The sequence below is a fragment of the Biomphalaria glabrata genome, chromosome 8 (genome assembly GCF_947242115.1).
Source record: "Biomphalaria glabrata chromosome 8, xgBioGlab47.1, whole genome shotgun sequence".
NCBI classification, from domain to species: domain Eukaryota; kingdom Metazoa; phylum Mollusca; class Gastropoda; family Planorbidae; genus Biomphalaria; species Biomphalaria glabrata.
Genome location: NC_074718.1, coordinates 9279669 through 9295346, shown reverse-complemented (window position 1 = coordinate 9295346; position 15678 = coordinate 9279669). Strand labels below are relative to the sequence as shown.

General features: G+C 40.3%; 1 protein-coding gene across 1 annotated transcript; it reads right to left on the bottom strand.

The window, feature by feature from the left end:
- Positions 1-5455: 5455 nt before the first annotated feature.
- LOC129927712 (uncharacterized transmembrane protein DDB_G0289901-like) lies at positions 5456-14293 on the bottom strand. Its single transcript, XM_056038062.1, has 3 exons — positions 14169-14293; positions 13229-13284; positions 5456-6831 (listed from the first exon to the last, which is right to left on the bottom strand). Exons 1-3 carry the CDS (start codon positions 14291-14293, stop codon positions 5456-5458), a joined length of 1557 nt encoding a protein of 518 aa, XP_055894037.1.
- Between the last annotated feature and the right edge of the window lie 1385 nt (positions 14294-15678).

Below are 15678 nucleotides of genomic sequence, written 5' to 3'. Positions count from 1 at the left end.
CAACCGCCCCCCCCCCCCCTGGATCCGCCAGTGTTGGTTATCCTTTAGTTGTTGATATGCTAATCCTTGTATCATTTTTTTTCTGTCTCTGATGGTTTCAATAGTTATGTAGTATGTCTTTGCTATTAAATAATTTTTCATTACTATTATTACATTTTTGTAAAGTAATGAAGTATAGGTTAATCATGTTTCAAATTTTCTCTTTAATTCTTTGTGATTTAATGTTTGTGAAACGTGCGAACGTACAAATAAACAAAAATTAATCATAAATAAATAAATAAATAAAAAGCCCACAAAAGAGGCAAAGAAAAGAGGCCTAAGGCCCAAGGATTCCTATGATGACTAAGCTAAAATTGAATAGCACAAATTCTGAGGTTTCCTATAAAAAATAATTTAAAAAAAGACATCAAATCTAATCTTTAAAACATTCATTCATTCATTCATCGGCCTCCTTCAGTCATAGAATGACTATGGTTCATCTCGAACACTTTTTCATATGGTTGTGAAGCCCTATTTTGGAGAGACACTCCCGTCCACATATATTGCAAGTCAAAGTAGTTTTCGCTTTGGTGGTAGAGGAGCTGGCCATTTTCATTGCAGCACGCTTTTCTTCAAGAGTCGAGGCCCATGTTTTCTGGCTGTCTATAGCTTTCTTGGTCACCATCTCTCTCCAACTAGTGCGGTCTAAGGCTATCTCTTCCCTTTTTATCACATCTACGTAACGGAGGTGGGGGCCACCAGTTTTTCTTGAGCCGGACGCAAGTTGCCCGTACAGAATGATTTTTGGGATGCGATTGTCCTCCATCCGGCGGTTTTCAGATACTGAGCCCGGCGGAACTGTTATCACCAACAAGAGAAGGGGCAAAGGCGAGCAACTGGCGCCTAAACCAGCTTCGGGCCTTTAAAACATACGTGATTATATACGAATCACCCACATATAGACAATATGTCTTCCAATTATTCGAAGTCACAAACATTTGTGCATGGACACCGAGCTTGTGACCACAATCGACTTTCTACTCAGTAAGTGGAACATTAATTTCTTTACAAAAGTGCTTTAAGAAAACCTAGTCTCCAAACTAGACGAAGCTGATGGGAAGCGTTGTGGGAAGACTTCAGGTGCACGTACCTGTGGCGACCATTGCTCATTCAGAATAGCTGAAGATTCAGCATGTGACTTTGAGTCCCGAAGTGTTACACGGTTGACCAATGACATTGGCCCTTCAAATGATCTGCAGAGACTTTGCTTAGTGTAGACGTTATGTAAGTTTTGTAAATATATATATATTGTGCATTGTTATTAGTGACGGTAAGAGTTGTGAAGTAGACAGAATACTTCATAGGAGAAGACTATGGCTAGGACTTGTAGAAAGATGGATAGTGAATAGACTGCTAATTGAACGGATAGATAGACAAGACGATCATCTCCATCTGTAAATAAACATCAGTTGAAGTCTTCACAAGTTTTATCAAGTATGTTAGAGTTACTTGTTGTGTCCCTTGGATGTGTTCGGACTCACATTATTATAAGTGAAGTAGTGTAAGGCAACACACACAATCCATGACAGGACAAGACAGGACAGATCCAGAGCTTGAGGACATTGTTCTCTTTTACCCTGAGAGGTACAGGTGTACCCTGTGCACTGTGTGGCGTTAAAGTTTGTTTTCATTGAAATGTACTCTCTCATTAGATACAGTGGAGCCCAATTTGGGTTCAGTTACACTATAAGAAGGGGCCCAACTTCGCATTCCTGAACCCGGGCCCACGGGTACCCTGCTACGCCACTGGCACTAGCAGATCAACAGGTTGTTGAGTTGCATGTTTGAACTGTACTCATCCATAAATCTCAACCTTTTTCACACGTCAAGTTTTCAAAGGCTACTGTTACAGCGCATGCAAGAGAATAATGCGAAGCAGGTTTGGGAAGGTTGGGGTGGGAGCTTATTTAGAAAGAAATGTGATGAGTTAAGTGAGTTATGATTGAGTTTATTTGTGGGAAAGAAAAAAAGAAAACAGATTCATTTCTCCCCCCCCCCCCGCCTTTGTTTCTTTCTCACTATTTCCACTCCATCCTTTTTTTTTTTTAAATCTCCATCTCATCTCCTTCTCTATTACTCTCTTCATCTCTTGTCTCCGTCTCTCCCACCCGCTCTCCTTCTAATCTCTCTCTCTATTTCTCTCCCCATCTCATTACCCCTCTCTCCCTCTATTTTTCTCCCCATCTCATTACCCTCTCTCTATTTCTCTCCCCATCTCATTAACTCTCTCCCTCTGTCTATTTCTCTCCCCATCTCATTACCTCTCTTTCCCTCTGTCTATTTCTCTCCCCATCTCATTACCTCTCTCTCCCTCTGTCTATTTCTCTCCCCATCTCATTACGTCTCTCTCCCTCTGTCTATTTCTCTTCCCATCTCATTACCTCTCTCTCCCTCTGTCTATTTCTCTCCCCATCTCATTACCCCTCTCTCCCTCTATTTCTCTCCCCATCTCATTACCCCTCTCTCCCTCCCTCTAGTTCTCTCCCCATCTCATTACCCTCTCTCCCTCTCTCTATTTCTCTCCCCATCTCATTACCTCTCTCCCTCTCTCTATTTCTCTCCCCATCTCATTACCTCTCTCTCCCTCTGTCTATTTCTCTCCCCATCTCATTACCCCTCTCTCTCTCTGTCTATTTCTCTCCCCATCTCATTACCCCTCTCTCCCTCTCTCTATTTCTCTCCCCATCTCATTACCTCTCTCTCCGTCTGTCTATTTCTCTCCCCATCTCATTACCCCTCTCTCCCTCTCTCTATTTCTCTCCCCATCTCATTACCCCTCTCTCCCTCCCTTTATTTCTCTCCCCATCTCATTACCCTCTCTCCCTCTCTCTATTTCTCTCACCATCTCATTACCCCTCTCTCCCTCTATTTCTCTCCCCATCTCATTACCCCTCTCTCCCTCCCTCTAGTTCTCTCCCCATCTCATTACCCTCTCTCCCTCTCTCTATTTCTCTCCCCATCTCATTACCTCTCTCCCTCTCTCTATTTCTCTCCCCATCTCATTACCTCTCTCTCCCTCTGTCTATTTCTCTCCCCATCTCATTACCCCTCTCTCTCTGTCTATTTCTCTGTCCATCTCATTACCCTCTCTCCCTCTCTCTATTTCTCTCCCCATCTCATTACCTCTCTCTCCGTCTGTCTATTTCTCTCCCCATCTCATTATCCCTCTTTCCCTCTCTCTATTTCTCTCCCCATCTCATTACCCCTCTCTCCCTCCCTTTATTTCTCTCCCCATCTCATTACCCTCTCTCCCTCTCTCTATTTCTCTCACCATCTCATTACCTCTCTCCCTCTGTCTATTTCTCTCCCCATCTCATTACATCTCTCTCCCTCTGTCTATTTCTCTCCCCATCTCATTACCCCTCTCTCCTTCTCGCCCATCTCTTTCTCTCTCTCTCCCAACATTTCCCCTTTACTCTCACTCTTTCTCCATCTCTCTTCCACCATGACCCCTCTCTCCTCCCATCTCTTCTTTATTCATCTTCCTCTCTCTCACTCACCCCTGTCTGGCTCACTTCTACTCTTCCCCTATCTCTCTCGCACTTACTCTCTCACTATCTCTATTATTACTCTCTCTCTCTCTCTCTCTTTCTCTCTCATTCTCACTGTCTCTATTCGGCTATGAGGAGCCAGTAACAATGTGAGTGACAGATGCAAGCCTGAAAGACCGCACCAGTCACGCTATACAAACATCATCCTACGAGCATGGGGTCACTGTAGGCCAAGAGACGTCCAGCGGACGACCTGGTCCCAACAGAAATGTCACCCTTAGGTGGCTGACGTAGTCTGGCACCCGGACCTCCCTTCCTGCCCCCCCCCAACCCCAAACTATTTCAAGATAAATAGCCACAAAAACCTATTAACACTTCCGTTTTGTGTACAAGTGTGTGTATGTGCGTGTGTGTGTGACAGCTGGTCAGTAGTGGATGTCCCGAAAATCTTAATGTGCTTTGTATTTAGTGAACTGCTTTTGTTATTTCATCCCTGATCTGTTTATTTCATTTAATTATTTTTTTTTTTAGAATTTTTATAAAAAATGTGAAAAGTTGTATCCCTAATACTTGTACACTGTTCAATACATTCATTTGTAGTATATTGTCGAGTTTATATAGTTACATTCTCATCAACTTCACATTTTCTAAGAAATCGCATCTCTCTCTCTCTATTTAAATAAATATATACGGAGAGATAAGGGAGAGAACAAACTGTAATAATAAATGGTTCTAAATCAACACCGATAACAGTAAACTCAGGTGTACCTCAAGGAACAGTCTTGGGTCCACTACTATTTTTAATTTACATAAATGATTTACCAAATTGCATTACTTCAGGAACAAAAGTCAGATTATTTGCAGACGATTGCATAATATATAGAACAATAAAAACAACACAAGACACAGATATCTTACAAAGAGAATTAGATGAATTACAGAAATGGGAATCAAATTGGAGCATGTCCTTCCACACAGAAAAATGTCAGTTGTTAAGAGTAACAAAAAAACTAAAACAAATTAATTCCACTTATCTTATTCATGGCAAACCAGTAACACAGACTAAAAACGCAAAATACCTAGGTGTTATAATAAATGAAAAACTGTCATGGAATCCACATATTGATGAAACTACAAAAAAATCAAACAAAGCATTAGGATTTATTAAAAGAAATTTCAATAAATCAAATAAGAAAATAAAACTAAAATGTTATTTAACCTTGGTTAGGCCAATAATAGAATATGCATCCTCTGTTTGGGACCCCTCAACTCAAGAAAACATTAAGAAACTAGAACAGACACAAAATAGAGCAGTGCGATTCATAACAAACGAATATTCACATTTGACTAGAGTAACACCTTTAGTAAAATCACTAAATTTAGAAAGCCTTCAGGACAGAAGGCTCAAAAGTAAAGTAGCAATAATACATAAAACACTGAACCATAATCTTCAAATACAAAAACAAAATTTAATAAAATACTCTGAAAGACACAAAGATAAAGGCACATTCCTCGTCCCATATGCTAGGACAAATTTGTACAAATACTCCTTCTTCCCTAGTGCTATTAGAGCATGGAATGGGTTGCCTGAGCTAGCCAGGAAAACCAGTGACTTGGCAGAGTTTAAGTCATTGGTTAATATGCATGACTAAATGCATGACGCGTAGGACGTAATCATCTTCTTTTTTGAAGTAACGTCTGTATTATATAAGATAAGAAGATAAGATACGAATCGTCTTCGAGTCTCAAGATTAAGAATGGGTGTTGTTCCTGAAGTCACTAGTTGACCTACTTATTTTGCTACATTTGATGCAGAGAAAGCTGTTGTCCACCTGTGGTTTTATATTATAAGTTTTCGTTTCGTCGTCTGCGCCTGTCTTCGGCAATGGTTTTTCTTTGTGTCTCAAATGTGTGTCCCCCGACCTTCATGAGGTCTTTCCAGTTGATTCTTTCAGAGACCTTCCGCTGTCAGCTGTTTCTTTCAGAGACCTTCCGCTGTCAGCTGTTTCTTTCAGAGACCATCCGCTGTCAGCTGTTTCTTTCAGAGACCATCCGCTGTCAGCTGTTTCTTTCAGAGACCATCCGCTGTCAGGTGTTTCTTTCAGAGACCTTCCGCTGTCAGCTGTTTCTTTCAGAGACCTTCCGCTGTCAGCTGTTTCTTTCAGAGACCATCCGCTGTCAGCTGTTTCTTTCAGAGACCATCCGCTGTCAGCTGTTTCTTTCAGAGACCTTCCGCTGTCAGCTGTTTCTTTCAGAGACCTTCCGCTGTCAGCTGTTTCTTTCAGAGACCATCCGCTGTCAGCTGTTTCTTTCAGAGACCATCCGCTGTCAGCTGTTTCTTTCAGAGACCATCCGCTGTCAGCTGTTTCTTTCAGAGACCATCCGCTGTCAGCTGTTTCTTTCAGAGACCATCCGCTGTCAGCTGTTTCTTTCAGAGACCATCCGCTGTCAGCTGTTTCTTTCAGAGACCTTCCGCTGTCAGCTGTTTCTTTCAGAGACCATCCGCTGTCAGCTGTTTCTTTCAGAGACCTTCCGCTGTCAGCTGTTTCTTTCAGAGACCATCCGCTGTCAGGTGTTTCTTTCAGAGACCTTCCGCTGTCAGTTGTTTCTTTCAGAGACCTTCCGCTGTCAGTTGTTTCTTTCAGAGACCTTCCGCTGTCAGTTGTTTCTTTCAGAGACCTTCCGCTGTCAGTTGTTTCTTTCAGAGACCTTCCGCTGTCAGTTGTTTCTTTCAGAGACCTTCCGCTGTCAGTTGTTTCTTTCAGAGACCATCCGCTGTCAGTTGTTTCTTTCAGAGACCATCCGCTGTCAGTTGTTTCTTTCAGAGACCATCCGCTGTCAGTTGTCTCTTTCAGAGACCTTCCGCTGTCAGTTGTTTCTTTCAGAGACCATCCGCTGTCAGTTGTTTCTTTCAGAGACCTTCCGCTGTCAGTTGTTTCTTTCAGAGACCTTCCGCTGTCAGCTGTTTCTTTCAGAGACCATCCGCTGTCAGCTGTTTCTTTCAGAGACCTTCCGCTGTCAGTTGTTTCTTTCAGAGACCATCCGCTGTCAGCTGTTTCTTTCAGAGACCTTCCGCTGTCAGCTGTTTCTTTCAGAGACCTTCCGCTGTCAGCTGTTTCTTTCAGAGACCTTCCGCTGTCAGCTGTTTCTTTCAGAGACCTTCCGCTGTCAGCTGTTTCTTTCAGAGACCATCCGCTGTCAGCTGTTTCTTTCAGAGACCTTCCGCTGTCAACTGTTTCTTTCAGAGACCATCCGCTGTCAGCTGTTTCTTTCAGAGACCTTCCGCTGTCAGCTGTTTCCTCTATGCCAGTGAAGGAAAATTGCCGCGTTAATTTATCTTTCTAACGCTTCAGGTGAATAGGCGCCTCTTTGACTCTGTCCTCCCTTAAGCTCGCCAGAAAAGATCGCCCATGCGAGATAAATATCCGATCCGGCGTTCAACGCAGGCCTTAGGCAGATTGTGTATTATAAATATAATTTGTCTTCTTTTTAAATTATAAATTTATTTTTTTATTTGAAATATAAATGTTTGTTTTTTTTAAATTATAAATTGTAAATAGTGTTTCATTAAATTATAAATATAAATTGACTTTTTTTAAAAATTATAAATTTAAATAAACTTTTTGCTTTGCAGATTATAAATATAAATTGCCTTTTTTTAAATTATAAATATAAATTGTCTTTTGTTTTTTTGATCTCCAAGTCTGAAGATTAAGAACCAGAGCAGAATTTTTACGTGAGTCGAAAATCACAATAATCAGCAAAATGCGAAGTAGCAGAAAGATCCCAGGTGTCACATCACAAATAAAGAGATTTGAACCAGAATCAATGCTGCGTTTGAAGCCCAAGATGATTTGCTAACCACTGTCCAAAGTAAAAAAAACAACACAAACTTAAACGCTATGGCCAAGTTACAAACTCCTCAGGGATCGCAAAGACCTTCCTTCAGGGAACAGTACCAGGCAGGCAGTCAGAGAAAGCTATGGGAATGCAACATCAAAGAATGGACGGGCCTGCAACTAAATGAAATTCTATCCAAGGCAAAAGACAAAGGAATGGACCTGCTATTCACTGTCAAAAAAATGCTAACTGAAACTCTATGGCCACATTACAAAGCTTCAAGAGATCTCATTAACAGTCTTTTTATTCATACTTTTGTGGAAACCGAAAATAAAATACAAAGGTCTATTAGAAAGCTCACAAAAATTTGGCACACATTTGCTCTGAACATATGATAAATTCACTAAAAAGATAATTGTTGGCGTACGCGCCGCAATTCGCTAAAAACCGCAAGCTTTCTGTTGGACCTATATATTTTATTTTCGGTTTTTCTCTAAAGTGGCCTAGAGCATATTTTAAATATAGCACCAAAAAAAAAAAAAAAAAAGGATTTCCATATTTTCTTTCTTCTTCCCTTTGTCAAACTCATTTTTTATTTGACTTTCGCCATATTGTATTTTCATTTCTGCTTTTAGATCTAGAGAAGAGTCTATAGACATAGATAAATATAGACTGGCCGATAAAAGAGTTTTATGAAACGAAAATTTGTGACTTGCAGTTTTGTGTACTTTATTATACAGCAGTGTAGTTTTGTTTAATCTCTAAGAATGAAGATCATGCAACTTTTCAGAATTCGGAAATCCGACAACAATAGATATACATGTTTTCAAGTTACATGAAGTTATTTCCTTTTTCCAGTCTATATTTATTTATGCCTATGATAGAGTTTATCTAATTATTTGTGGTTGTTGTGCAAATAAGACTACTTTTTTCTGTACCACAGTTTTTTACATTCAAAATGGGTAAACCAAAAAAACGACTAAAATTAAGAAAACCAAACTGATATTTTCTTCTTTTTTTTTTCAGTTCAAGCAAATGTAATACTTGTGAATTATGGTAACTTACAAATAAAAACATATTAAAAAAAAAAAAAAAAAAAAAAAGCCCACAAAAGAGGCAAGATGGCCCATAAAAGAGGCATATAAAGCCCAAAAAAGAGGCAAAGAAAGAGGCATAAGGCCCAAGGATTCCTATGATGATAAAGCTAAAACTGAATAGCGCAAATTCTGAGGTTTCCTTTAAAAAAAAAAAAAAAAAAAAAAAAAAAAAAAAAAAAAAGCAGGACTGGGAGTAGAGTATACTTGTATCATTTTTCTGTGTTTAGGGGTTCATTGGTTTGGTAGTATGTCTTTGATATTAAATAATATTTCTATTACTGTTATTATATTTTTAGGTTAATCACTTTTCAATTGTTTATGATTTAATACTTGTGAATTAGGAGAACTTACAAATAAAAACCTATTAAAAAAAAGAAAGCCCACAAAAGAGGCAAGATGGCCCATAAAAGAGGCACATAAAGCCCAAAAAAGAGGCAAAGAAAAGAGGCCTAAGGCCCAAGGATTCCTATGATGATAAAGCTAAAACTGAATAGCGCAAATTCTGAGGTTTCCTTTTTTTTTAAAAAAAAAAAAAAAAAGAGCAGGACTGGGAGGGGCGTTGTTTCCCCTTAAGCCTGAAACTGATGGTGTGCTGTGTCAAATACAGAACATTGCTTGCCTTATGATTGAAGGGTGCAAAAAAAAAAAAAAAAAAGAAGGTAAACCTAATTAAAAGTGCAGGACAAGATCTCGCATGAAGAACTGGGGCAGAGAACAAAACAGCAGCCCCATTGAAGTAGACATCCTTCAGAGATGCCGGAGATGGATAGGTCGCACCCTTCGCAAGCCTGCATCCAACAGAACAAGGCAAGCACTAACCTGGAACCCCCAAGGAAAGAGGAGGAGGGAACGACCCAGGAATACATGGCGAAGCGATCTGGAAGCAGACGCCAAGCAGATGGGCAAGACGTAAGACGTAAGGACAGTTGGAGCGACTTGCTTAGAACCGAGACACCTGGAGGAAGCTGAAGGGACCACAGGCAGAGATGAGATGAGATCTAGAATTCCAGAGAGTGTAGGGTTCAAGTGACCCTTTGGAAAGTGCTTACTGAAATTCAGAGGGTGTCATTAGACAAAGAACCGGTTGGTGGTGGGGTTGGTCCTAAAGGTGGCATCAAGTAGTCCTATATTAGATATTTCAATATTAGATGTCAGAGATGACGAACTTTTTTTGTTGTGGGCGGGGGGGGGGGCGTGGAGGGGAAATAAAAATGATAGTAGAATTTACAACCGAAAAGTAAGTGTATGTATGTGTATCGAGAGGGGGGGGGGGCGTGGATCCAATTCAAGTCAAAAGTCTATGTCAGAGAACATTACGATGCACTGGATAAAAAAAAAGAGATTCCAGAGACAAAGGTAGAGAGAAAGGGGGGGGGGGGGAATATTGGTGCATTCGAATCCAGTGTAAAGTACTAGAAATCACGAGCTAAAAAAAAATGGTAGTTAACGCTTCGGAACTGTAGCACAGCAGTCTGGAGTTGAAATTCTAATGACATCTTTTCTGCATCGATTCAACATCTTGATCTGACGTTTTGATGAATTTTTTTTTGGGGGGGGGGGCGGGGCGGGGGTCAATTGGGGGGTGACTGAAGAAATAGTAGAAGTCATCTTTAATCATTTTATTATCATTTCGATTCTTTTTTTTTTTTTATTGAAAAGCCTTAAGAAGTGATTTAAATAGAGCAATATTATTAAAGTAGATCTATATGACATTTCGTTATCTCTAAAAAACAAATGGTAGGGCTGTAACGTAGTGGCCGCTCTCTAACTTTTAAATGCACCTTTTTTTGTAAAGCCTCCCCCCCCCACAGCGCATTTTTTTCAACCTTAAAAAAAAAGTTGGTATGCAATATACACTAGCGCCCCAGCGCCCGGTCTTGTATTGCCAACTCCCATCACGTGCATGCTTCCTTTTCTCTGTAATTAGTCCCTGCCCGCGCGGCGTATGTAGACATATTTCTAATGCAGACGATCTATCTAACTGTACGTGTAGATAAGGCTCTCATACAAAACACAATTGCCCTTTCCAACCAACCCCCCACCACCCCCTGCCGCAAATCACCCCAAATGTAAGTTTGAAGAACGGGAAGAGAAGAGTGGATGGGTCAAAAAGGGGGGGGGGAGTCGGAACCGCATTGCATCCTTATGGAGTAACAAGAGGAGAAACATTAGCATCCCACGGCATCCTATATCTCCTGATTCCACCAATCGGCTTCGAGCTTTGGCCCTCATTTGCATGTGACTTGCTGGAAACTTCTGATGACCAGAATGTAAAAGTGTAATTATCGATTTCGTTTTTGTTCGCGTTTTTTTTTTTTTTTTTGTTTCAGGGGCCAGCACCCGGCTCACTTCCTATGGAGATGTAGTCTGCTTGCATGGGACGAACCTTTCTAGCTTCTACAAGACGACATTCTGCTATCTTTGGAGGAATCTCGTGTACAGTTGTCAGCAGAAGACAAGAAACGAAAGTTTTTTTGTTTTTTTTTACACAAAGAAAGAAGAGTGACGTATAACTGTCAAAACTTTAACTTTTACCTAAATATGTGACATGAATATCGAAGGTTAGCACAATCTCATTTCATTGGTACTAAAATATCACTGTGGAGTATGATCTTTGCTTTGCAGAGAGAGAGAGAGAGAGAGAGAGAGAGAGTAAGAGAGAAAGAATGAGAGAGAGACAGAGAGAGAGTGATAGAGAGAGACAGAGAGAAAGAGAAAGAGAGAGAAAGAGACAGAGAGAGAAAGAGAGTGAGAGAGAGTCAGAGAGAGAGAGAGTGAGAGAAAGAGAGAGAGAAAGAGAGAGAGAGACATACACAGAGAGAGACAGAGAGAGAAAAAGAGAGAGAGAGTGAGAAAGACAGTAAGAGAGAGTGATAGAAAGAGAGATAGACAGACAGAGAGAGTGAGAGAGACAGACAGACAGAGAGAGTCCACGACATTCGCAATATCAGCACGACGACCAAACGTACATCTATAGATCAAGATGTTTTATTTTTTTTGTCTGGAAATACAAGCTCATAATCGCCCCCCCCCCCCCTTCCCCCGAAGTGGTCCGCTCAGGCAGGTAAAAGGGACAGGTTTCAATATTTTCACAAAGCATATCAGAAACTATGAACTACAAACTATCAACAACTACAACCTCATCTCTGTCGATACAAAAAGAAGAGACGTGCTCGTGTCGAAAGTGTTGCCGATACTGTTGGATACTTAGCTCGACTAACGACTTGATACCACAGGATACAGAGATATCTTATATATCTCCTCAACTGTGTGGCATCATAATACCTATCGACCTAACAAAATTATCGGCAACACTGTCGATACGTACACGTATAGGGTTGTAGTGGCTGGCATAATTTAGCAGTTCATAGCTTATGACACTCTTACCAGCCTTTTTACCTGCCTGAGTGGACCACTTTGGTGGCCGCTTCTGAGTTTGTGTTTCCAACTATCTTTTAGACTTGTTATACGATTCTCCCCGACACATCTGTTTCCCCTATCAAATTTTAACATTTTCTCTCCGTTATTATTTAACACTTTCTGATGGAATCAACGTTGGTATCGTCTGTTAGGAGAGAAAGACAGTAAAATGTTTTATAGAGCTAGAGATGCACTGGAGACATATTCAAGATTACACCAGTCGTTCTCCTTTTCTTTATTTTAATGATCTTGTTTTATTATACATACATTTCAATGTAACTGGTCATTGAATCATAAACATAGAAAAGTTTTTGTTTTAAAGATCATTCCTTCTTTATACTAATCTTCGTAAGAGCGATTAGTTTGCTCTTAATAACTAATGAATGAAAGAATTGTTTAAAAAAATTGAGCACTTTTACTTTACCCAGCTCTGATACGCCCAACCCGCACGTCTAAAAAAATAAATCCTGGTTAAAAGAATGTATAAATCTACAGTCAGAGCATTTTGTTGTAACTCCGCTCCCGCGCGACACTGATGATGCGCATCAGAGCACCATTCATTCAACACAAATAGTGGCGGACATGTTGATTCTACACGAAGAAGGACTGTTGTAGATCCGGCAGAAGTTATGCGAGTCCTGAACAGTCTGGGGGCTAAGTGACGTCCTGTGTGATACTAGTGAAGTGTTTGGGAAGACCTGGAGCGACACTGGGAAGTGTGTCAGTGGTCTGTTCTAGTGTTCAGTAGGACTCTTAGAACTTAAGACATTACTCCCTGTGACTTGATAGCGGAAGTCCAAGTCTAACTATTTGTTGATAGCTGTAAATAAAGACATCGTCTATTATTACCCCCCTACCTTGCGTTGAGTGCTTGCATTAAATTCACAACAATATAAAATTTCTAACGCCCCCAGACTTTGAAGACGGTGCATAAAATAAATGTCTGCCTATTTATTTAAATCTTTATCTTGAACACATGCGGGAATACCCGCTGACATCTGCGCTCAAGCGAGACCAATTGTTATAAGGATTGGTATCGTTTCAAGATATAGAATGTCCAGACAAAATGTAATTGTTTGATTTGTATATCTTAAACCCGAGTTTTCCCAGAGTGGCCAATTAACTAGTAGTTCTTGTTTCCAATGATTTACTTAAACTGTTCAATTTCTTTGAAAAATTTTCTGTGACTATATTCTAGGATTTCAGATGAATTTGCTAGCTGAATAGAGGAATAGTAAAAAAAAAAAAATTGACGGCACCGTTAGATCAGTATTGGCTAACTTAGACAGCGAAAAACGAGAAAATCAATGAAGTATCCCAGAGACAAGAATGTGCACAAACCTTTAAACCCACCGCCGTATTCTTTGATCTTGTCTAACCAGCTTCCTCGTAGCGAACTGTCAAGCAGGAGCCATGTTTTTTGTATCATAAAACACAATAAAACACATACAAACATTGTGTTTGTTTCGTTGTTTTTTTCTTTCCATTTCGTGTTTTACTTCTGCTTGTGTTTTTTTTAAGCTTTATAAATCTTCAAACCGGAATATTCTGCGGAATAAAATTAGCTAGGCTTTTTTTTTTTTTTTTTAACTTTAAATTATGGTTCTCAAAATGATTATTTGTTTGAATGTGAAATGTTGATTTCAGACGCAGCGCGCCCTCTCGTGACAATAACCATCGCCCATTTGGAGTCCAGGCAATTTGGAAGAAATTTGAGTCCCGTTCGTAAATGGCGCTCATCCCGCTCAATCTGGGTGAAAGACAGGGGCAGTTAAAAGCTTGGGGGGAGAGAGAGAGGGGGAGGTAAGAGTGTCAGGGTAGTGGGCCTTGGCTTCTATATTTACACGTTTGAAACACGCGAAGTATCGCTCCTTCTTATCTTTGCTGACACTGGCTGGGGGGAGGCGGGGGGGGGGGGGGGGGATAAGGTCGAAGGAGGTGATGGAAAGAGTTGGACAAAGGGGGGGGGGGGGAGGGGGAGGATTGGGAAATGACATTCCAACTTGCTGGGGGAGCCCTGCTGGCCTGTTTTAAACAAATTGTCATTAAAGCTGGCCATTTGTTACGTCATGTCCTGTCCCGTTCTTTTCTGTTTGACAAGTGTGAGTGGAAAACATGTTGCTGAGCACTCACACACACACACACACACATAAACACACACACACACACATTCTCACACAGACACAACCCACCGATACCCCTTGCCCCACTGTGCACATAAAACACGTCAAGGTGCACTGCGCAATGTGCACCGAGTTGAAGCCGCAACTAAGATACTAACCGTCCTCCTCCTGTCACTGTCACTGTCAATTGGTTTACGTTCCCGTCTATGACAATGACAACCTTGTGACAGTGCCTTAATGTCAATGATCTGGTCACCATGCACAGATCACAAATGCTTCTCATTTAGAGTGACAACTTTGAGTCTGTGGCTTTAAGTCAATCCTACGTCTGCCATGCGCTGCTCCAAATTCCCGCTCATTTAATGACACTATTAGACGATGCTCTACGTCACAGTGTTTCCCAAAGTGGGGTACGCGTACCCCCAAGGGTACGGGAAGACTTTGGAGGGGGTACGCGTTGCACCTCATTAACTATGCTAATTTTTTTTTAAATGCTCATTTATTATTTTCTATTTATCAATGGGGGGGGGGCGAGGGGTAATCTATATTACACAAATTATTAAAAAGGGAACACACAGGTCACCAGTTTGGGAAACGCTGGTCTTCGTCAATTTTCATTGTTCTATACAGCCTGACAACTTTCCTTTGATTCAAATATCAGTTAGAAAACAAGGATTGGACGCATTTCTAAAAATCTCAAAATTTATACTTAATTTTGGATATTCTCTTATATGGAAGCAAATGCATAAATAGCAATTTTTTTTTTTTGGAGTTTCCGGTGTAAGGAATACGGATGTTATGATGAAGGAAGAATTTCAATTAACCAAGAAATAAGTCTAATGAAATTGTCATCACTGTTGAATCTTTCGATAGTAGCACAAAGTCCTATTTATTTTGTAGCTGGCCACAGCCATCTTTCATTATGGCGTCCTTGACATTGTTTATTCCGTCTATTTATTTTTATAAATCTCCCAAATTTCCTCTTTTCATTCTATTTACACATTTTAATTTCCACTAAATCACCACAAGGAGGCGCGGTGGCCGAGGGGTAAAGCGCTTGGCTTCCGAAACGATGGGTCCCAGGTTCGAATTCTGATGAAGACTGTGAGTTTTAATTTTGTTATCTTTAAAGTGCCTTTGAGTCCACCCAGCTCTAAGCTGGAAAAAAAAGTAAAGATGGTTGGTCGTTGTGCTGGCCACATTATATCCTCGTTAACCGTGGGCCACAGAAACAGATGACCTTTACATAATCAGCCTTACAGATCACGATGTCTGAAAAGTGTACTTTGCTTTACTATATCACTGTCACATTTCTTTATGTTGCTTTCTCTTCTTTTTTCTAAGAGTATTTGATAGTTAAAGAGCTTTAACGGGATCTTAGAAATCAAAGTGTGAACAATGAGCTTATATATATATGTATATATATATATATATATATATATATATATATATATATGTGTGTGTGTGTATTGCGCATTTTCATGAGAAACTAAGTCAGTGATAGGTAAACTACGACCCGCGGAAGTGTTAAATCCGGCTGCTGTAGTTGTGACATAAGAAAGGTAAAGTAATAATTTCACTTATATGTAATGAATTTAGGTTTTAATACGAGTTGAAACATTGGAGAAATATTGCGAATTTTAATTTGTATGATTTAGTTCCAGCTGC